The sequence below is a fragment of the Rhineura floridana genome, chromosome 21 (genome assembly GCF_030035675.1).
Source record: "Rhineura floridana isolate rRhiFlo1 chromosome 21, rRhiFlo1.hap2, whole genome shotgun sequence".
In the NCBI taxonomy this organism is placed as follows: domain Eukaryota; kingdom Metazoa; phylum Chordata; class Lepidosauria; order Squamata; family Rhineuridae; genus Rhineura; species Rhineura floridana.
This window is the reverse complement of record NC_084500.1, coordinates 20,067,824-20,091,435: the sequence shown is the minus strand read 5'-3', so window position 1 is coordinate 20,091,435 and position 23,612 is coordinate 20,067,824. Positions and strand designations below refer to the sequence as shown.

Genomic DNA, 23,612 nt, shown 5'->3' with positions numbered 1-23,612 from the left:
CCTGTTTCCTGCAAAACACCAACTACTGCATCCAGGCTGCTGCAAAGGGCCAGGTTGTGGCTGCTGAACAAGCCTACCGTGTGCTTGTCAGGAGGGAGGGGTCCTTCTCTGTCCCACAGCCCATGGCATGGTTCCCCCCACTCCTCTCCAGGAGGAGGAGGAGGGCAACCTGAGACGTCAGTCAGCCCAAAACTTCAGGGACGCAGGCGGCTGTCTCCAGGTTGCCGGGAGGTGGGGTGTGTGTGTGATTTATACGCAGCACACCAATAAATAACCTGGATAAGGCCTGGGGGACCCATTCCTCACCCCAGCCATGCAGAGCTGCTGCCAGAAGCTCTCAAAAAAATGTTCCCAACAATTAGCTGAAGATGAGGGAAAGGCGAGAGCCATGTGGGGCTCAGCGTCTCTTTCCCCCTAATTAAGCTGGTGCTTTCACATGGCTCTGATGGTAGCTGTTCTTTTATCTTTTTTTGTCATAGGTGTCACAACTTGTGGCACACATTTTATGTTAAAATTAATTTGTGTATTGCATTTATATCCCTCCTTTCCCCCAAGCAGCCCAAGGTGGCGTACACGGTTCTCACTGCCTCCCCATTTTATCCTCCCAACAACAGGTTAGACTGAGAGACAGTGACTGGCTCCAAGGTCACCCCAGTGAGCTTCATGGCTGAGGAAGATTCAGTCCCAGGCTCAACCCCAGGCATCTCCAGAAGGAGGAGTAGGCATGTCCTCTGCCTGAAACCCTGAAGAGCTGCTGCCAGTCAGTGCGTAGGCACTACTGAGCTAGATCGACCAGCAACCTAAGTCAATATAAGGCAGCTTCCTCATTTTTTAAATCAGCCCTTTCTTCGAAACAATGAGGACTGGAATCTTACTTTATTCTTAAAGGGAGGACATTTTTCAGTGGTAGAGCACCTAGACCCCAGGTTCAGTCCCCAATGGCATCTGCAGGCCAGGCTGGGGAAGAGTCCTGCCTCAAACCCCAGAGAGGCACTGCCAGTCAGTGTAGACAATACTGAGCTAAATGGACCAACACTCTGACTTGAGATAAGGCAGCTTCCTACATCCGTAGTTCCCCACCATCTATGCAGCAGACCCTACATATATACATATATAATCCACAGTCAGTGTGGCATAGTGGTTAAGAGTGCTGGACTACGACCTGGGAGACTAGGGTTTGAATCCCCACACACACCCTTGGGCCAGTCACTGCCTCTCATCCTCAGAGAGGGGCAATGGTGAACCCCCTCTGAATACCGCTTACCATGAAAACCCTATCCATAGGGTCGCCATAAGCCGGGATCGAGTTGAAGGCAGTCCATTTCCATTCATTTATAATCCAGTGTCTCTAAAGCCTATTTCCACCTCCTCCACCAGATACTCTCCTCTACACATTTTGTGAACTCCTCGCTCCCCCGGCCCAGAAGTGACTTGGACTTCACTCACAACCGTTTTGGTCCAAGTGACCTGCATACTGGAAGTCAGCAGAGTTACACAGCGGTTGCAACAAATCAGTCTGTTAAGACCACTGATAAAGGTGAGAAAGAAAAAACAAGGTTTATTCACTATCAACTTACATCACACGTCCAGGGAGAAGGAAGAAGAGCTGCTCAAAAACAAAGAAACAAAGGTTACAAGAAGGTCAATGAGAGGGACACAAACATGACCCTTTCTGTCTTCTGCCCCCCACTGGCTCAGGTAAGTAACTGCAAGCATTGCTGTCTTGTTCCAACAGGGAAGGAGGTGCAGTGTCATCCAGAACTGACTCCCTCCATCTCTTCCAGGCATCCCAGAGAAACCACAGCCACCTCTATAACCTTCAGCCAACGACAACAACTTAACACCAAGTTGCCATGGGTCACGTGTGAATGCGACCGTAGATCCTGGCCCACCCCTGGGGTCATGGCGGAGTGGGAGAGCCCCTGCTCTGCATGCAGAAGGTCCAAGGTTCAAGCCCTGGCAGGCTGGGCTGGGCAAGACTCCTGTCTTATTCATGGAGGAGAGGGCTATCATTGGCTACTAGCCACCATAGAATCATAGAATAGTAGAGTTGGAAGGGGCCTGTAAGGCCATCAAGTCCAACCCCCTGCACAATGCAGGAATCCAGATCAAAGCATTCCCAACAGATGGCTGTCCAGCTGCCTCTTGAAGGCCTCCAGTGTCAGAGAGCCCACTATGACCATGGCTATGTTCTGCCTCCACTGTTGGGGGTAGGGTGCCTGTGCACTCCAGTTGCTGGGGGTCACAAATGGGGAGAGTCCTGCTTGGGGGCTTCCCATGGGGGGCATCTGGTTGGCCACTGTGAGAACAAAATGCTGGATTAGGATGGGCCCCCTCTGGGATGAATCAGCCCCCGGGCCCTTTTTGTGGGACCTTGAAGAGCTGCTGCCAGTCAGTGTAGATCGGGGTTGGGGAATCTGCATCCCTCCAGAAGCTGCTGGACTCCAACCCCCATCACCCCTGACCATTAGACATGCTGGCTGCCAGGCTGATCGGAGTTGGGATCCAGCAACATCTGGAAGTGGCTGATACTCACCTAGATGGACCCAAACTTTTTAAAATGTATATACCACTTAATCATTTGCATTCCGAAATTATTTGCCTTGGTACCAGTCGCTTACTCTGTCCTATGGCAGGGTAACTTCCACACCCCAATAAAAAGGGTGATTCATCTAGTGGCCTCTGAAATGCAGTAATCTCTCAAGAAAAACGGCAAAAGGATCAAACAGGCTGTGACCATTCCTCTTATTTTATTTTAAGTTTTAATTTCCATTGACCAAAAAAACCCCAACCTCACTGTCCTTGGACAGACAACATTAGGGAAAGGGCAGAAAAGAATATCAGAATTGCCCTGCTAGACCAGACCAAAGGCCTAGCCTGTCTAACATCATCTTTCAAAGCGTGAACAACCGGGTGCTTCCACTAAGCCCCTCGCCTGCTGTTCTTTCCCAGCAGATGGTACGCAGAGGTAGATTGCCTCTAAACATGGAGGTTCCATGTTGGCAATTGTTATATGGGTGGTGACGGATGAGCATCCTTGGAGGGGGCAATAACTTGCTCATAGGCCGGGCTGATCATCTGATCTTTCACTAGTGGGGAATAGGGCAGAAGAGCAAGTCCGAAGCAGTTTGTTGTTATGTAAATTTGTATAAATGAGCAGATTGTCAACGGTCCGAGATGTGCGTTTACCTAAGTGGCGGGCTTTTACCCTGCATTAGGATCACTGAGACTTAAGACTTAATAAAATAAGAAAAGCTACTTTATTTATAGAAATGCGTAGGAGATAGGAAAGGCCTACCTAGTTCTAATTAACTAAGTTGGAGGCGCAAGGCCCAGGCTTGGGGGTTGCCCTCATAGAGCAGAGACAAAGGTGTCTCCTCTCGACAGTTGAACAACTAGAGAAGAGAGGAAAGGGCAGAAGGGGAGGCAGATAAGCCTCCCTAAGCATATCAGTCTAATGACAGAAGGAAGCCAGTCAGAGCATCGCAGGTAAAGGTAGTCAAGTATAGCCATCTGGAGGACCCTCACTCTATCTCCCTTTTGGAACATAAAATAACAAAACAGGAGTTGCTCTTGCCCCACTTCCAACATTTGTCAGCTTAGAGAGAGAAAGAGAGGTGAGTTTGGGGGGCAGAGTGGGGGACAGGCCGGATGCAAGAGTTGTCCGCAGTAGGAGTGCCTGTTTGCTTCCTTTGAGGCTTTGCTTGTGCATCTATAAATAAATGAAATATTACAAAGCTATCATACATCTCCTTTGTCTTGCTGAGACTTCTTGTCCATTTCTCATCTGTCGAAGTGCCATAGTTCAGAGTTCATCTCCCGTGGAGAGGGGCATCCAGACAGCATTACAAAATAGGGCAACTCAGCTAGCAAGGAGCAATGAATGGGTGTGGGTGCCTTCCCATGGGTGTGGGTGCAAGGAACTATTAATGAGTGTGGGCCACTGCACTCTTATCCACCCCACCACCTAACTCCCATTCTGGCTTCTGAGGAGTCACCACCAGACACCACCCGCAGGCATTCAAGCATAGCTTCATAATGCATGAGGACTAGAGACTTGATTTTGTTTTTAAAAAAAGAATGCTGAGATTCTCAGGAAGCAAAACTGCAGCAACCGATACCAATACCTTATGTAGATTGACAACACAAACAACCTGGCCTTCAAGCTCACAGTTTCAGGATACCGGCCCATATGAGGAAAAGGGAGCAAGTACCAGGCCAGCTAGTGACCATTTCAAGAGGGGAAAAGCAAGGCTGCTTAACAGCAACCCCCTTCCTGGTCCAGTTTGTCTGCTAATGACCTGGTGCCAGAACTTTGTAATATAAAAATACATTTTTGCTGAATGAGATCATTGTTTTAATGCCGCCTTCCACAATAACAGACATCTGCAAGAGCCAATCAGCACAAAAAGGGAGTGTGTTAACTACTAAAAAGAGTCTTCTCAGTGGCCAACTCACCTCCTTTCACTCTGATTGGCTCCAATCAGCAAGAAAGAACAAGGAAGCTTGTTAGAAGACTCTTCTCAAAGGCCAACACATTCCCCTTTTATGGTGATTGGCTCGTAGGATGCTGGAGACATAGGGTGTAAGACCCCTGAGACCTCGGACAACTACACACCTGCCATCACGGCCTTGTTGACTGGGTCTGGTGGAGAAGGCTACTCTGAAGCAAAAATCTTGGACTGGTCAGAGAGCAGGGGTGCAGTTGTCCAGAGTCTCCAGGGGTCTTAGACCCCTTACTTTTTTGGGAGCAGGGACTCAGAGAGAGAGAGAGAGAGAGAGAGAGAGAGAGAGAAATCTAGGCCTTGGTTCAGGAGTAGCCAACGAGGTGCCCTTCAACTCCCATCAGCCCCAGCTTGCATGGCCATTGATCCAGGGATGATCGGAGTTGTAGCCCACAATGTCTGGAGGGCAACCTGGTTAGCTACCACTGCCCGAGTTCAGCTTTCACCAACCTGATGCCCTGCAGATGTTGCTGGACTCCAACATCCATCACCCAGCAAGTCTGTAGTCGGAAGCTGGGGCTGGCGAGAGTTGGGCTGTGTCGGCTGCAGCTGATGGGAGTTGTAGTCCAAAACAGCTGGAGGGCACCAGGCTGGGGAAGGCTGGCCTTAGAGGTATTTGGGCACCGGGTGGGAGTGTTTTGATTCATCTGGGAAAGAGACTGGCCCCAGTTACCACGTCGGGAAATGGATCTGCTCTGACCATGTGGAGATGGGGAGACCAGCTGGCCGCTGGAGAAAACCCTCAAGCCTCATCTGTGGGGTGTTTCCAGGACCTCTGGAAGAGAGAGCCAGCCTCACACTTAGGCAGAGCTAGGCAGCTGCCTCAGGCTTTGGATTTGGGGGTGTCTTGAAGGGGCAAGTTTAATTTATCATCATTATATTCTTATGCCTGGGGAGAGCCAGCTGTGGGATTTTCTGCTGCAGGTCCTGTAATAACTTGGCTGGCCTTGCAGATTCTGCACCTTGACTGGGGAAGATGAGGTGAGGCAGCGTTTGCCAAATATAATGAGATGCTCTTGCTCTCCCCTATGAGTTCCTCTCAGTGCACAGGCATCAGTTCTGCAAAAAAACAGCAATGGATGCCTGTCTCGTCTGGATTATTATTGTTGTTGTATCCAGTAAGTTTTACTTGGAGCAGATCCATTTAAATTAATTAATTAGTTATGTCCTTTGATTAGGAGCCAGAGTGACATAGTGGTTAGAGTTTCAGACTGGGACCTAGGAGACCAGTGTTCAAATCCCAACTTGGCCATGTAGCTCACCTTGACTCTCAGCCTATCCTACCTCAGAGGGTTGTTGTGAGGATAAAATGGGGGGGGAGAACCATGTTTGTACATCCCTTGAGCTCCTTGGAGGAAAGGTGGGATATAAAGAAAAGAAAGAAAGAAAGAAAGAAAGAAAGAAAGAAAGAAAGAAAGAAAGAAAGAAAGAAAGAAATTTCAATGGGTCTACTCTAAGGCTGTGAACATTAGTCACAACCTACTATTAATAAATTTATGGACCACTTAATGCCAAAATAGGTTTCTAAGCAATTTAAAGTTATAAAAGCCAGTGACAAAAACATTAAACTATAAACATCCATCATTAAAAATACACACTAAAACAACCCAATTAAAACATTAAGCTACAAACATCCATAATTAAAAACACAGTAAAACAACCCCATTAAGATATAGACATCTGCGATTGAAATAAGCAATGAAACAATCCCATTAAAGCAACAATTAAAACAGGGAGGGAGATCAAGGCGGCCTGCATAAACAGGTGCATCTTCATCCACATGACAGTCACGTATGCACAAAATCAAGGAAGACATTGCTGAGGAACTCTCCGTTGGAACCAGATGATGCAAGCCTCTGTGAGAAAGGGAAATGCACGGATATGATATTTGTCCACAGACCCTTACAGACCTGAGAGCCTGGCTGCTGGGCCAGGCCAAGGGGGGCCCAATAGCCTGTTCTCACAGTGGCCGACCAGATGCCACTTCTGGGAAGCCCACAAGCAGGGTCTCAGGGCAGCAGCAACAACTGGGGTTCACTGGCAAGTGGGGTTCGGGGTGCATCACCTCTGAGACTCTGGAAATGCAGACCAACAGCCTCTCCATGAAACTGTCAGAGCCCCTTTTAAAGTCCCAGGCACCCATCTTGTGGTGGTGAATTCCGTAAGTTAACAGGTGCCAGGTACAGACAGGCTTCCTGTTGTCTGTCACTATTGCACAATGTCATTGTAGCAGGACCTTCTAATGGCAGTTTGTTCCGTTTGTCAGTCTGCTGAAGACGACACCTTTCTACTGGAGGAAGACAGTCACTTTTTTCAGAGCTGCCAGATTTGCAGGAAATTGAGGAGTTTTCTAGATAAAGCTTGCATCGCTGATTGTGAAATGGATTGTTTCAGCGGCTTCACTCATGTTTTACTTAACCCCCACTTTGTGTTATTATAGTTAATGTCATGGAGGACAGGGCTGCTGATGGCTACTGGCCAAAACGGCTGTGGCCCACCTCTATTTTGGGGGCAGCCTGCCTCTGGATAACACCAGCAGCTGGAAATGGCAAGTGGGGAGAGTTCAGGCCCTGCTCGTGGGCTTCCCTTTGGGGCCCGTGGCTGGCCAGTGTGAGGACAGGATGCTGGACTGGACTGGGCCCAATCCACCTGCTGAAGGGCTCCTCTGATGTCCATAAATAGCTGACTGGGATCTAGTCTTGCTCACATCCATATCCTGAAATGTGGAGCATGCCAGTCTATAGAGACGTTACATTTTCATGGGGAAACAGAGGACCCGGTGTGCTTGTGCTGGGGCCCAACCCTGCCGCTTCCTCCTCCTCCCACACTGCAAAGTGCAGGTGCTGGCAAGGCTCCCCCTCCCCCTCGTCTTCATTTGTCCCAAAGCATTCTAGCCCCGCCTGCTGATTTATACTGTGGCCCCGTTCCCAATCTGTCAGGTGCCCAGCAACGCCCCTGGTCATACCAGCGTTCCCTGCCCCCCAGGGACACAAGAAGCTGCATCACACTGAGTGAGAACACTGGTCTATTCATGGGAAGTGGGGCAAGAGCAACTCCCCTTTCATTCTTTTGTTTGTGTTCCAAAGGGAAGATAGAGTGCGGGTCCTCCAGATGGCTAGACTTGCCCACCTGTGCTGTGCTCTGACTAACTTCCTTCCTTGTAAACTGACATGCTCAGGGAAGCTGACCTGCCCCGCCTTCCTTTGTCGTCTTCTTTGACTGTCCCTGGAGAGAGGAGACGCCTTTGTCTCTGTTCTCTCCCTCCTGAGCCAGGAGAGCAACCCCCAAGTCTGGGCCTTGCGCCTCTAGCTTAGCTAATTAGAACGAGGTATGCCTTTCCTATCTATTGTGCATTTCTATAAATAGAGTAGCTTTTCTTATTTTACTAAGTCTTAAGACTCAGTGATCCTAATGCAGGGTAAACGCACATCTCTGCTCATTTATACAAATTTACATATCACCATCTAGCTCAATATTGTCTACACTGACTTGGCAGCAGCTCTCCAGGGTGTCAGGCAGGGAGTCTGGAGATGCCATGCAAGCTATGGACCCTTCCCCACATTGGCTGTAGTGGGGGCCCTTTCACATGCGGAGGGCCTTTTTGCCTGGCTTCACTGCAAGTCCAGATCCACCGGAGGCAGCAGGGGAACTGGCCACGCCTGGGGAGCCCACAGCTCATGACGCAGAACTCAGGTCCTGCTCGGGGGCTTCCCCTTGTGAGCAACTGGTTGCCCAATGTGAGAACAGGATGCTGGGCTATGTGGGCCTCCTTTGGCTTGGTCCAGCAGGCTCTTCTTATGGGGAGCCTTTTCAGCCCTGAGGGCCACTTTCCCTTCTGGGCAACCGTCCAGGGGCCACATGCTAATGGTGGGTGGGGCCAGAGGCAAAAGTGGGCGGAGTCAGGAATGTGAATTTTACCATATCTATAATCTATAATAACCCAACAAGAATAAACATAAACGAACCAGTATACAATTAATTCGAGATTACAATGTAACACTTATATACAAACTCAGTTATTAAAGAGTTCTTGATTTCTACACAGTGACACAGACCCTTCTCTATGTTCCAGCGGGGCAAGCAAGAGGCATGATCAAGGCGTGCTCAGCAGGGCCACAGAGGGGCATGGCCTCAGGAGGAGGGGTGTGGCCAGACAGAGAGGCCTGGAGGACCGTGTTGTGTTCCTAGGCCAGATCCCCAGTTCAGCTGATGGGCTCCAAGGTGTGAGGATTTGGGTTTAGCAGCTCATGCAAGCCGTAATCCTGAACATACTTACTTGGAATTAAATCCAGAGGAGCAAATCCTCCTGATTATTATTATTATTATTATTATTATTTAGACTTCCTAGTTGCCTGTTACCCAAATATCTACAAGCAACTTACAACTGGGGTGGAAAGAGGCGATGGTCTGAAGGCACATAAGGCCGGCTTCCTGGTCTGGTCAGTGCCTGGATGGGGGACCGCCTGGGAACCATATGTAAGCCGCCTTGGGTTTCTACCATGAAAAGAAAGCTGTGGTAGAAATGTAATAAATAAAGATCTGACAGTTTTGGTTCTCTCATTCCCATTTTTCCAATCTTAAATTCAGTTCACCACCTTTCTGCTGCAATTTGCTGATTAAAAATTACCCAGGGTTTTACTGTGGATTTTCCTTAATAAACACATTTTTTAAGGACAGTTTTGACTCTGTGCACACATTTTTGCAAGGCATTTACTGTCATATAATGCATTTCTGCATGTTATTTTTCACTCATGTATTCATTTTTATGCCCACTTATCCCTTACATGTGCATTTTTATAAACAGTGTTTGGTTGATGAACTGCATCGCAAAATTATAATAAGTGCGAATTTCAAAAGATGGCTGTGCTGGTTGTCATATTGTTTCGGAAAGTGAGGATTTGAGAGATTTGGCTTGAAATGCGAACTGAATCGAAATCCTTGCCCATCCCTACTTACAACACATAAATATAACTACTTCATACCATAAAGGCAGAACAAACACACACACCCCATAACCCCGTGACTAAGCTTGGTAGGGAATCAGGCTGGGAGCCGGCCTTGAATAGCTGCAACTCTCCATACCCAGCCACTTGGTGCTTATGCTCACATGTGCACACACAAGGCCCTTCCTTGCATGGAAAGGGCTGCAGTTGTGTAAGATGCTGTGGGGAAAGGGGAAGTGAATGCTGTTTTGGAGCCAAGGGTGCCCCTGGATGACATTGACAGGCTGCCTTCTTCCTTGTCCTAGCGTCCCGTCCCCCCGCCATTTCCACAAAAGGGCAGAAGGTCAAGTTAACCCCAACTCTGTGCCCTCCCCTGGTCCAAGGCCATCCCTCCCTCTTCTTTATCGCAGTTCTGGGCAGACATCCACAAAGGCTTATCGAGCATTGTTCCAGGAGGAGCCCCCCCCCTTCCAGCCTGGTGCATTGTTTGGAAAAGAAGGTGACCGTGGGGTATGGGAAGAGACACTATGGGGCAAGGGGGGGACGTTTTCCAGCCTGAGGGCCACATTGCCTCCCTGACAACCTTCTGGGGGCCACATGGTAATTGTGGGTGGGACAGAGGCAAAAGTGGGAGGGGCACCACGTGCAACCCTTACCTTTGTACAGGAGGCTACCCTCCAGGTACGCTAAAACAACATGCACGCCCCTCTCCACCCACCATTCAGACACGCAAGCAGCATGATCTCAACTCCAGGCACTTGAGGAAGGTGCAGAGTAGGGCCAGCGAGGGGCATGCCCTGAGGAAAGAGAGTGTGGCATGGAGAAAGTCCCAAAGGCCAGACAGAAAGGCCCACAGGGACACATTCCTCCCCCCCAGGGACTGACTTTCATAAAAGTATGCACAGTGTGAAGAAAAGTGGATTAGAGAGATATTTCCTCTCTCTCTCCCTCTCAACTTGGGGTTCAGGCAGCTGGCAGGGGATTTGGATCAGTTCAAAGGTCTCCTCTCACCTAGACTACTGTAATGCGCTCTACGTGGGGCTACCCTTGAAAACGGTCTGGAAGTTGCAACTGGTACAGAATGCGGCGGCTCGCCTGATTAAAGGCAGCTGCCGGCGAGATCACATAACTCCAGTGCTGAAGGAGTTGCACTGGTTACCGGTTGTTTTCCAGGCCCAATTCAAGGTGTTGGTTCTGACCTTTAAAACCCTATACGGCTTTGGCCCAGTCTATCTGAAGGAGCGCCTCCAGCATCATCAGGGATGCTGCCCAGCAAAATCAGCCTCAAAAGGCCTTCTCTCCATCCCACCAGTTAAAACAGCCAGACTGGTGAGGACTAGGGAGAGGGATTTTTCAATTGTGGCCCCCATCCTGTGGAACTCCCTCCCAAATGATCTCCGCCATGCCCCTTCTATGATGAGTTTCCACCAAGCCTTGAAAACCTGGCTCTTGAGGTAGGCTTTTGGGGTGGGCTAGGTTTTACTATTATTGCTTCAGATTTTTAATGTTTAATGTATTTGTACGTTTTATTTTGTACGTTGCCCAGAGTAGCTGGACAACCAGCCAGATGGGCGACTAATAATAATAACAACAACAACAACAACAACAACAACAATAATAATAATAATAATAAAGGAACTTCTCCTTCATGCAAGACAGAATGGACCAAATTCACACATCCACGTGGCGTGGTTAAGGCCGCTGGTTTAGGGGCTTGGAAAGGGGGCCAGACATGTTCGTGGCACAGAATTTTGTGGATGGCTATGAGGTGTATGGCTAAACTTTTGAACTGTTCTTCAACCTTGGGTCCCCAAATGCAGTTGGACTACAACTCCCATCAATCCCAGCCAGTTTAGCCAACGGCCAAGGATGATGGGAGTTGTAGCCCAGCAACATCTGGGGACCCAAGGTTGATGAACAGTGAGCTAAAGGGAAGCTCTAAGGGAGTGGGCTGCTACAACAGCCTTCCCCAAGCTGGTGCCCTCCAGATGTTTTGGACTACAACTCCCATCAGTTCCAGCCAGCACAGCCAGGACTCATGGGAGTTGTAGTCCTGGAAGGTATCTGTTTGAGGAAGGCTGGCATATGGGAACACAAGTCCTTCATGCTGAGGAACAAGAAACAGGAGGTACAGTGACCCAGCTGGTCCATCGTATCTTTACATTTTAAGGTGCAAGCTTTTGAGTCACACTCTTGTGAGGACCCAGCCTGAAGTAAGAATCCTGTGCGACTCCAAAGCTTGCATTCTGCAATTTTACGCATTCCCACACAGAGCTTGGACAAGTTACTCTTTTGAACTACAACTCCCATCAGCCCAATCCAGTGGCCATGCTGGCTGGGGCTGATGGGAATTGTAGTTCAAAAAAAGTAACTTTCCAAGCTCTGCTCCCACTGTCATTTTTGCCTGCCAGGACAAAGGCAAAGGAGGGAGCCATTGTGGGCTGCAAGGACGCCAAAAGGCTATTCTAAAATGGGTACCCTTCTTCCTTAAGCCAAGGCAGCACCCAGCAACGGACGCAATGTACATTTCAGAGGCTAGAAAGGACAGCATAAGATTTCCGCTGAGCAAGTCAAGCTGCCTCGGGCTCATGGGGGAAAGGGGAGATAGTTGTTATATGCCTTCAAGTCGATTACGACTTATGGCGACCCTATGAATCAGTGACCTCCAAGAGCATCTGTCGTGAACCGCCCTGTTTTTTCTGAATCTGAAAAGGGGAGATAGAAATGCAGTTAATAAATACTAATTAATATTTCCGCTCCTCTCCAAAAGCAAGCAGACTGGAGTCACCACTGCCGAGGCTATGCTCCTTTCCGCGATCCTGGCGTGGGATGAGGGCCTCTCCCATCACAGACCAGAAGCCCAGACCCCCAATTCTGCCCCAGAGAGGCAGCTAGGTTTTTAGGCATGAGGCTCAAAGCTCCTCTCAGCCTCTCCTGCGGTCAATGCCCGCGTGCGCAGGTCCCTTCTACGGAGGAGCGAGAGGAAGGTCAGCATCTCCCTGCGACGGCAAACCGAGAAGCGCTGAGGGATGGCACTGTGCAATCCGGCCAGTTACGCCTCGCCTGGTCAATGTCGGCATTTGCTTGCGCATTCTACCCCCAGCGCCACCCCCGAGGGAAGCCAAGGAGCCCCTTCCCGGCCCGCACCGGAAAACAATGCACCTAAGGCCTCAGGTAAACCCCCTCCCCGTTAAAATAAGGAGTGAGGGGGCGCTGGGTGGTGGTTGACTGGGCTGCGGATGTCTTAAGGCTGAAGCAGGACCTCTCTATCGCCCCCCCCATTACAGATTCTCTTGTTTTGAACGTTTTCTCCACTCTGCTTCCCTGGTTGAGCTTTAATCGGTTTTGCTTTCATTCGGTTTCGTTTCCATTTGTTGAAAGCAAACTTGTGTTCTCCTGGCGGAGAAAGGCGGGACATAAATGGTTATCACACCCACACCCTGAATACTTGCGTATTCATTCTTAAGGACTGCAGCGATTTCAGTTTTTAAAACGGTTCTATCTCCGGGTGCCACTTAAAGCGAAATGAAATAGCTCCGGGGGAATCAACGTTTGTCTCGCCTCCGTTACAGGGCCGCCGAGCAGCGAGAAAAATTACCCTGTTTTGGGGGTCACCTCCTCGCCTTCTCCCTTGCCTTGGGGGCACTTGCGTCTCGAAACGCGTCCCGGATTTTCGGGGTCCCTCGGCGCCCCTTGGCCAAGGGATCCCGCTGCGGAGAAAGCCTCCGACACCAGAAAAAAACCAGGAATTATTGTTATTTATTGCAAGCATTTTGACGTTGCCTCTCCCAAGTTCGAATCGGTTGATAAAAAGCGACCCAGTTTTTGTGTGTGTTGTTGATGATCAGGATCATGATAGTGAAGATAATAATAATAATAATAACAACAACAACAACAACAATATAACGAAAACAATGATAAAACATACAATTATAATAACTTTTTTAAAAAATGGGGTGTGCATACAATTCCTGAAACCTCCACCCAATCCAATTCTTGTCTCTCAAAAGTCGGGAGAAATCCGCGGAAAGGGATCGAAAATCCCCCCCCCAACACTCACACACACACTGTCCAGTTGTTTAGGCCAGGAGGCGATCAAGACTGGGGGGATGCGAATTTTTAAAAGCTCTGGGGGAATTTTTTAAACGAAGGAAAGGAAGAGAGGTTGGGCCTTGAGATAAAGGGAACGGAAAGCGAAACCACCCTTCAGCGCCCATCATCGGGCCGCGGGCCTGCGATCTCCACCCCAGCGACTAAAGGGGATCCTTCTCACTCTCCAAACTTGGTCGTGCTCGGGTGGATTTCCAGCTGAATCCCCTGCCCTTCCCAAAACCCTTTTCGGAAGTTTTCGTTGCAGCTGAACATTCATTTGTTCGTTTGTTTTTAAGTCGAGGAGTGTTAATTATCAGCTAACGATAATAACGCATTTTTTGTTGTAGTTTTCAAGGCTGAAATTGCAGAGACAGCATTTCGCGCCTCCAGTCAAGGGCCCGAACTGAACAGTGAACAGTTTCCAACTCTCTTTAAAGCCTTTTTTGGAATAAAAGTCAGCTTTTTTTTTAAGTTGCCCACCTTTCAACCGAGAACCGAACTGAATTCCCGGCGGCTAAATCCCCCCCCCCCATTTAATTTCATCCGGAGGGGCAGAATGGAGGCTGAAGAATTTCGTTTGGTGGAGTGGTTGATAAACTCTCTAAATAAATAAAATTAAGAATCCCCCCCATCCAACCGTTTGTCAGGTTGCAGGCAGGGATCTCCTGCAAGGAATATAATTAGCGCGCTACCCCCGCAAATCCAGCCGCTAAAGGCCTCCAGACAGGCGCGGGCCTCCTTGAAGGCGGATTTTACGTGGCTCTCCTCTGACTGCGTCCTCTGCATTGGGGACAGGCCGTGGGGCGCGGAAGGTGCGGGGAATCAACCCCGAATTTCTCTTCTGCGCCTCGCCTGAATAAAGCAGCTTCCCAAGAGCACCGCGATCTCCTCAGGGCGATCAGTTGTCACCCCGAAGCTCGGGAAAGCGGTCTAAAGCCCCCCCCCAATAGAAATCCTATTTTTTTAAACGAATTTCTCGATTGATTAATTCATGGGGCTGGTGGGAGGGGCCGAGAGAGGGGGGGCAGTTTCAGGGGCCAAAAGCTGGATTTGGCAAAATTTGGGAAGGGAGGGGCAGCGGGGTTAGGGGTGGGTGGGAGTGAAGGAGGGAACAGCATGAAATAAAATGGAAGTGGGGAGGGGAGAAAGGGGGACCCCCTGCTTCGATGATGATGATGATGATGATTTTGAATCTCGTCAAACTGAATTGGAAGCGGTGGCGGGGAGGTTAGAGTGAGAAAGGACGCCGATTCTCTCCCATTCCGGTCCCCTTTTTGAAGACCCTCTTGCAAAAAAACGTTTTTCGATCGCTCTCTTCCCCGCCCCCCAATCCGACCTATGGATAAACATCACACACACTTTCCCCGTCCGGTTCCTGCTGCCCTGGGCTGGAGACCACTGTCGGAGCTTTGAGACCAACAGGAGTCCTGGCTGATTTTGGCTGCAAGAGGCAGTCCCGACGCGGCGGCTCCTCCAGCGTTTAGGAAACAGCAAGAAAGACAACGCAGCGGGGGGGGCCTTCCCCCTCCCCTCCCTCCGTCCTCTCCCCATTGTCTTCCAGCCCTCACCCAGTTCTGGGGCTTCCGAACCCCCCTTCCCTGGCCCTCGGAAACTAAGTAATCGCTGCCTCAACCAAGGAAGAGCCCTGCAGTGCTGGCTCAGACCAAAAGGGCACCAGTGGATGCCCAACCCAGCGCCCTGTTCTCACAGCGGCCCCCCAGATGCCCCCCAGGGAAGCCCAGGAGCAAGACAGAAGAGCGATAGCGACTCTCACTTATATAGAGATAAATAACGATGCCTCAGATTTTGAGCCTGTCGGGGGAGGGCGACTTGCTGCAGCATCTCAGTATCCCACCTGTCCCGCTACCGCTCACTTTTACCTCTCGCCCTGGGAAACAGCCCCCGCCGGACCCTAGACGGCGACCCCCGAGCCCAGCACCGGAACAAGCGGCGAAGCCGAGCGCCTCTCCCCGGCTGATTCCAGCTGCGGCCACCAGGTGTCGCCAGCCTTATAGGCTTCCTGAACACTCGCCTGGAGGAATTGGTTTTTGCGGGGGGGGGGCAGGAATCCTGGAGGAGGGGGGAGGCTATGGCAACAGGACGGGGGGCCGAAAGAAGAGAGGCTGGGGACTGAAGCGCGACGAAGCACCGGACATTTCCTACCTACTGTCAGGGCACCCCCTCGTCCCCATATACGGCGGAGCGTTGCGAAGGGGGGCGGAGAAGGAGATGTGGGGCGCGGCGCAAGGGAGGAGGAAAGGCTCGGCGCCGGCCGCCAGGCTCCAAATCCGCGGCACCCACCTCTTGGGCAGAAGGCTTCCCTCCGCTGGACGTGTGGCCGGCCTTTTTTCATTCGCGCTCGCTCGCTCTCCCGCACCCGCACGCTGGGCCGGGTGGTATCGGGGCCGGGGCCGGGCCGGGGCCGGGGCCGGACTCCCTCAGCGGTCGCTCTCCTCCTGGCATTCCCTGGGGTGGCCAGAGGCGAGGCGAGCAGAGCCCCAGCAGGGCGCCTCGCGTCCCCAGACGGCCCGCCCTGCCAGGCCCAGGGTCCTGCCCTCCTCCCTTCCCTCCACCCAAGGCGAGCGGCGGCAGGGGGCGCGGCCACGCTTCTCCTCCTACCTGGGGCTATTCCTTCGAGAGCCCCGTCGGCGCGGCTCCTCCTCCTCCCCCTCCTCCCCCTCCTCCTCCTTGGCCCCAGCCGGTCCGCTTCTGCTGGAACGGAGGAGGCGGAGGAAGCCGCGGCGGCGGCGGCGACAGCGGCTCCTTGAACACGCCCGAGTTCAGCCTGGGGTCAGGCGGAGTTCGCGGCCCGGCCTTTACCTTTTCCGCCGCCGCCGCCGCTCCGGCACATGGGGGCCAGGAACAGCCGCGGCGGCAGCAGCAGGAGCAGCCGCCGCCAAGCGGCCTGAGGCGCAGCCCGAGAGAGCCATGCGCGTCCACACGGACCTGGCTTGCTTGGCGGACTCGACGGGACTCCCAGGTAAGCCGGGGCTGCGGGCGGCTGGTTGAGGCGAGGCCGGAGTCCCTTCCCTTTCCCTGCGCAGTGGCAGTCCTGGGAAAGGAGGTGCACCCTCCCTCGCTCCCCAGTCCTAAACGGGGCGCATTGGCCAGCCCGGTGGCGAGCCGCGCTGAAAAGCGGCTCTTCCTGCCCATCTCCAGTCCCGCCGCCCATAACCGCGCTGGAAGCGGGTGGCGGGGCCGGGGTGCAGGCGGCGGCGGCGGCGGGTGGGTTTTGCCCTGTAGTCCGAGCCGCTTGGGGGAGTGCGCCCCTCCTCGCCCTGCTGTGCCCCAACGCCTTTCCCGGGCGCGCCCTTCCACTTGTCCTGACTCTTGGGCCGAGGGTCCCCGCTGGGCCGGCCGGCCAGTCTGCCTGCCTTCTCTAGGCTCAGCCGTGCCAGCGCTGCTTTCCTCGGCTGCTGCACGGGCTCCGTGAGGCCGACAACTTCGCCTTGGAGCCTGGCGGGGGTGGGGGTCCTTCTCCCCCACCCCGCAAAAAAAGCCGAGCAGCCTTCCAACCTCCTCCCCCGAAACCTCCTATACGTTTCAGAGAAGGGCCTCGGGGCGGAGGGTTTTTCAAAACGGTTTATAAGAAAGGCTTTCTTTGACATTTGCGCGGCCTTGTGCAGAAGACCGTTTTGCAAACTATGGGCGCCTTTTTTAACAAGAGCCTATGACTAACATCGCATTGTAAGCAGGACCAACTCCCCGTTGCAACGGTTCCCCCGCGGAATTAAGCGGACCCTACAAACTGGGGCGAGCTGGGGCCAGAAGAGGCCGCTTCGCCGAGTTTGCCTGGGAAGGGAGCAAAGCCGCCGCTTTCGCTTCGGCCTTGGGAGCTCTCCGGAGACGCTGTCGGCGAGGCCAGGCTCACTCTGGAGTGGGGCGGGTTCCCGGGCCCAAAAGGCGCCCGCAGCCCTCTCTGCTGCGCCCTGAGGAGGTTCCTTTTCCTCCCCGGGACGGGACGGAGCCTCCGCACCCGCCCGCTTGCAAGAGCGGCGACCTTTTCGCCCAGCCCCGCGTCAGCCTCCTTCCTCGGAAGTCGGTCCTCCCGTTCAGCCGGGCTTGCTCGCTAGTGAGGAAGCGCGCTGCAGTCCCAGCTCCCGAGCGCTGCAGGTGAAGACGCGCTCTTGCTCCCGGGCTCGTCCCAACCTCCCGCCAGCAACCTTCGGAGGGCAGAACAGCGGGGCCGGTCGGGTGGAGCCGGAGAGCGGCCCTTTCGGAAGCCGCCAGGCGTAGCAGCAGCGGATGCACGCGCGGCCTTTGCAGAGGGCGCCAGCGGCGGCACTCTTGGCCTGGTGGTCCTGCCAGGTGGCGGCGGAGGGGGAACGGTGGGAGCTCTGCAGGCGCTGCCCGCTCCAGGTGTGAGCGCTTGGCCCTGCCCCCCGCACTCCCTACCCGGAGGGGGGGCGTGTGATGCGATCGCGGAGATACCGGGGGCTGAACCCCCCTCCTCCTTCCCCCTTCGCCCGCCTGCCAGGGAAAGCCCCTCTATAAGGGGAGGCCGGCAGGGAAGGCGGCCAGAGCGCAATGAGAGACGCCCCAGCCCGGGGAAGAAGAGCCCCCCGCCGCCCACCCTGCACGCGGGTACCCAGGCTCAGAGAGAGGCGGCCGGGCGGCCGGTGGGGAGGGCTGCGGCGTCGGGCAGGGCAGGGCAGGTATCGACAGGCTGGGGCCCGCTCTGACGCCGCTGCCCGGCGCTCTCTCTGTCTCCCTTTGCAGGTGACCGCGGCGCCGGCGCAGCGATGTTGGACGCCTCCGAGTCGACGGACCACTCTCGGCAGCTGCTGCTGCAGCTCAACGCGCAACGCACCAAAGGCTTCCTCTGCGACGTGATCCTGGTGGTGCAGAACGCGCTCTTCCGGGCGCACAAGAACGTCCTGGCGGCCAGCAGCGCCTACCTCAAGGCCCTGGTGGTCCACGACAACCTCATCAACCTGGACCAGGAGATGGTCAGCCCGGGCGTCTTCCGCGCCGTCCTCGACTTCATCTACACCGGCCGGCTGGGCTCGGAGGCGGAGAGCGGCGGCGGCGGCAGCGACGGCGGCGGGGAGCCCAGCCTGGGCGCCGTGCTGGCCGCTGCCAGCTACCTTCAGATCCCGGACTTGGTGGCCCTCTGCAAGAAGAAGCTCCGGCGCTCCGGCAAGTTCTGCCAGCTCCGCGGCGGCTACTCGCCCTTCGGCAAACTGGCCCGGGGCATCCGCGCCGCCACGCCGGTTATCCAAAGCTGCTACGCGGCTGGGCCGCCGCGCCCCGTGGAGCCGGGCAACCCGCTCAGCACCCACTGCGGAGAGCTCTACGCCGCCGCCTCGCAGGGGGCCGCCCTGCACCCCCACGGCGGGCTGTGTCCCCCCGAGCGCCTCTGCTCCCCGCTCTGCGGCCTCGACCTCTCCAAGAAGAGCCCCAATGGGCCCTCGCCCCACCTCCCGCCGCCGCCACCTCCGGAGAGCCGCCTGCGTGCAGCGGTGGAGGGCCGGGAGAACTCGCTGCCCCCTCTGCCAGAGAGCCCCACCTCGGTGGTCGGCGCCGCCTTGCTGTCCAACCATGCAGCGTTCGGAGAGGCGGCCTCTTCGCAGCTCCAGGCCTCTTTCCTCCATCACCATCACCATCACCACCACCGCAGCAGCAGCAGCCCCGGGCCGGAGCCGTCGGGGCGGGCCGAGGTGGCGCCTGAATTCCTCTACCGCTGGATGAAGCACGAGCCCTCGGTGGGTGGCTACCTGGAGGACGACGACGACGACGACGACGAGGAGGAGGAGGAGGGCGACTGCCGGGGAGGACGGCGGAACAAGGGAGTCCGGGAGGGCGAGCTGGGACACAAGGCCGAGTCCCCCCCTTCGCAGCAGCGCCGCTACCCGACCCTGGAGAGCGGCGAGCCCGACGGAGAGGCCGAGGACTTGGAGAACGACAAGAGCACCAGCGAGGAGACGGGCTGCAGCAGTGGCGGGCCCTCTCCCGCGGCGGGCAGCCTGGAGCGATACCTGGGCTACGAGCCAGAGAGCTTCGGGGGCGACAACCTCTACGTCTGCATCCCCTGCGGGAAGGGCTTCCCCTCCTCGGAGCAGCTGAACGCGCACGTCGAGGCGCACAACGAAGAGGAGGAGCTGTACCGCAAGGAGGCCGCCGAGGCCGCCGCCGCTACCGGGCAGGGCTCACCTTTCCTGGACAAGCAGTTGCCGCCCCCGTCGCTGCAGCAGCAGCAGCAGCCATCGCAGCCGCCGTCGGGGGGCCCCGCGGGCTGCGACCTGCTGCGCCCTTACCGCTGCTCCTCCTGCGACAAGGCCTACAAGGACCCGGCCACGCTGCGCCAGCACGAGAAGACGCACTGGCTGACGCGGCCCTATCCCTGCTCCATCTGCGGCAAGAAGTTCACCCAGCGCGGCACCATGACCCGGCACATGCGCAGCCACCTGGGCCTGAAGCCCTTCGCCTGCGACGCCTGCGGGATGCGCTTCACCCGCCAGTACCGCCTGACGGAGCACATGCGGATCCACTCCGGCGAGAAGCCCTACGAGTGCCAGGTCTGCGGCGGCAAGTTCGCCCAGCAGCGCAACCTCCTCAGCCACATGAAGATGCACGCCGCTGCCGCCGCCGCTGCCGCCGCCGCCGCCTCGACGGGCCCCGACGGCAAGCTCAAGCTGGACGTCCTGGCCATGGCGCGCCTGGCGCAGCAGCAGCAACAGCAGGACAAGGAGCTGCTCTCGCACGCTTCGCACTTCTTGGCCGCCGCCGCCGACCCCAAGGCCGCCATGGAGAGCCTCTACCTCGGCCTCAGCCCCGACAAGGCGGCGGAGGTGATGGCGCAGGGGGTCGCCGCTGCCGCCGCCGCCGCCGCCGCCGCCCACCTGCACAACGACCACCAGGCCCGGACCATAGACCGGTTTTCCCCCCCCTGACCCGCGCTCGGGCGCTGCTTGCCTTGGGATGCAGCGGAGGAGCGGGCTGGCCTCCGTTTTCTGGGTGCGTGTGTGGGTGACGCCGTCCTCCGCCGCGGAACAGGGAGTGTCCCCAAAGAACCAGTTTAGACCCCCTTTACTGGTGATGCGGGTCCTATCTCCCCCCTTCTCTGCCAGGCTTTGGAACTGCTGCCCGCCCCCCCCGCCCCCAAACAGGGAACCGTGAATTTGTCCCTACCTCAGATGCACCCGCGGGGGGTCTTCCTCTTCCTCCTCCCCAGTTGTTGGAACTCATCACCAGCTTTCTTGGGGGGGGAGACAGGGGGCTCCCCTCCCCAGGGGCTCTGCCACATGACAGATGAGCTACCCATGGCGCAGAATGAACGCGGAATTGTCATTCTGGGGCTGGGTTTGCCACCGCAGGCCTGATTTGCTTCAACGCTACCGGAAAGAAACTCCCTGCATGTAAATAATCAAACAATTAAAAATAGCCCAACATGGAACCTTTTCTCCTGGTTTTCTACATGCAGGGAGATCTTGTTGATTTTACAAGGGGCCGGGGGTAAGCCTATAAATATTCCCTGGCCCTAGAATTTGTAATGGTACAATCCAGAATTGCACCCCCTTCCTTTCCTTCTGCTTTAGGGGCAGAGGGGCTCCCCCGCCTCAAGGAGGACCCCTCCCTTCTCTTTGAGGTGTAGGGATCGACTCAGGAAAGGGGCCTTGCAGCTTTGGTGCAGTCCTCAGGAATTGGGGGGGCAAACTAGTCCTCCTCCTTGAAAGCTTTAATAGCCAAGGGACAAATCAATTATGTTCCCCCCCCTCCCCGCCTTACATTTCCTCCACAACCCCTCTGAATTCCCAGGGTTTGACTTTGAGGAGAAAAAAGTAAACCCAGAAGGCCTCAGCCTTTGCCTGGGGGGTGGGGGGCGCTCCTCCCGCGCCTTCCTGGAGTCAAACCAGCAACTGACTGCCCTTCCCAAGGAATGCTGCTGCTGCTCCTCCTGTGGGGCAGGTTCAGTCTTTCTCTGTCTCCCTTTAGGATGGCACAAGGCACATCCTCAGGACAGGTCTGACTTTAGCTGAGGGGGGAGCCCTGTTTTTCACCTGCAAAAGCAGCTGAGGAAACTTGTGCCATCTGAAGTCTTGTGACGGGTTGATTGTGGCTGGAGCCTTTGTGGACCATGCCTGGCTGGCATCATATGAGTGCCGAGACTTAGGTGGTGGAGGGTGGGGCCAAATATTCACAAAATGCAATGTGTAGAGAGTCTGTGGCTGCTGATTTCAGTGTCCCACAGACTGTCCTCTTTGCATTTCATGGACATTTGCCTCCCCCATGCCCCTTGCAAAGTCCTGACCCCCAATATCTATATGTCTGGCAACTGAGGATACCCACACCAGCTTCTGTCACAATATGTTAAGGCTTTACGGTGACACAAGAGCACTTGTTTTTGTAACTGAATTGTCACTCTTTTTGCAGGAGTGGGGAGCTTGTACCTTTAAATTACACCTGTTGATTTTCTGCCTGACTGATAAAAACAAGGGGGGGAACCCTCCTCCCCAATGTGGCAACCTTAAATCTCAATGTGCGAGGAGGAAACCCTTTCTGTCTGTGACCCAACACCTTCAGGGTTTACACAGAGCTCCAAAAGAGGGATGGTCACTTGGGGCCCTCCAGATGTTGCTGGATTCCCAACTCCCAGGATGCCCCTGGCCATGCCAGCAGCTGGGAAAGGGCGTCCAGCAACCAGGAGGACTGCAGAGTCCTCAGTCCTGCTTTGGGATCAGCTCCCAGCAAGGGGCAATGCAGCTTGGCTCGCTGGCATGAGCTGCCTCCGGTCAGTTGCCTGGTGGTCTGTTTGGCAGCACTCCTGAGATGTGACAGAGAGGGCGGGGGGGACATCCTGGCACACAGAGCTGGAGTTCTTGGCTGCTGCCCCTTTTTGCCCCAGCGGGCACAGGGGAACTGATGCCAGCCCAGGACATCCTCTGAGCAAGCGCTTCACCTCCCCCAGCCTGTTTTGCAATGTGAATAGGGGAGGGCGCTCTGTCTCCTTTTCCCTTCAGTAAAGACTGTGATAGGAGGGGAGGGTTCCCTCTTGACGGAGGGCTGGACTCTGTTGGAAAGGGCTGAGCACCATCCCAGTCTTCCAAATACAAGCAGAATCCGCCGTCCATGGTTACTTACCCACTCCTGAAGCCAAAGATTATTTGGGGGTGTCTTTTGTGTGTGTAGGGGACCCCCTTCTCTGCCTGTCCCTCCTTCTAAAGGACAGTTTGACAAAGGCACTCCCCCAATTTGTCAGCTGTGTTGATGGCAGGATGGGCTGACCTATTTTACCTTTGGGATGCAGGAGGAAAACCAGAAGCTTTAAGAAGGCGTGTGTGTATGTTTAGGACGGGGACACCACATGTGCCTGTTTGCCCCATTTCCTGGGGTCAGCAGGTGCAGGTATTGGCCTCTCTGAAGCACTAGCCTCCTCACCCTTCCTGCTGCACTTATGGGGAGAGGGATGAGCATGTTGGGGGTGTGTGCAGATTTGCCCTCTGGCCCAGCCAAAGCAGCTGCCCCTCTCCTCCTGCCCCAAAAACCTTTTAACCAAAGTTTGGGTTAAAATGTGAAGCCCCCGCTTTTCACCTCTTTTGCACACAACCTCCCACCTTTACCCAGCGTGGGGCTGTGTCTTCTTCATCTGAGCCAGCTGCCTTCCCTGCCCCCACCCCTCTTCCCAGCCCTGGGAGGACACAGCAAGGGGCTCCCCCATCCTTGAAAAAAAAACCAAAACCCAACTATCAAAAAGGGGGCCCCTGCTGTGCCTCCTGTAGCATTTTGTACATGGGGTGTCGTTCCTTTTCTTTTATACCGGAAGAAAAATATATTAAAAAATTTTAAAACACAAACCAACCCAAGAGCAATAAAGGTTTTCTTTGACTCCACAAGGCCTCTGCTTCCTTGGGTCTGGGGTGGTGGTGGCTTCAAGGAGCTGGTGTGGCAGAAGGTGAGCCAGTGGGTGGCTCCAGTCAAGTCAGTGTGTACAACTCACCTTGCAGGGTTGTGGTGGGCCTAAAAGCAGGCAAGCCCTCGCACCACCCACTTGAGCATCTTGTGGGGAGGGTAAAGGAAACTTTAGGGCACAAACATGGTAATAATTGCTTGGCAGGGCAGGGGACAGAGATAT

General features: G+C 54.6%; 1 protein-coding gene and 1 long non-coding RNA gene across 2 annotated transcripts; one reads left to right on the top strand and one right to left on the bottom strand.

Annotated features, from left to right (window-relative positions):
* Positions 1–1,532: 1,532 nt before the first annotated feature.
* Positions 1,533–16,144, bottom strand: LOC133374119 (uncharacterized). The gene is made up of 3 exons (XR_009759820.1): positions 15,842–16,144; positions 8,888–9,016; positions 1,533–6,361 (listed from the first exon to the last, which is right to left on the bottom strand). It is a non-coding gene; the product is annotated as an uncharacterized LOC133374119 (long non-coding RNA).
* HIC1 (HIC ZBTB transcriptional repressor 1) lies at positions 15,667–23,334 on the top strand. The gene is made up of 2 exons (XM_061604592.1): positions 15,667–16,520; positions 18,260–23,334. Exons 1-2 carry the CDS (start codon positions 15,770–15,772, stop codon positions 20,431–20,433), a joined length of 2,925 nt encoding a protein of 974 aa, XP_061460576.1. The 5' UTR covers positions 15,667–15,769; the 3' UTR covers positions 20,434–23,334.
* The last annotated feature ends 278 nt before the right edge of the window (positions 23,335–23,612 follow it).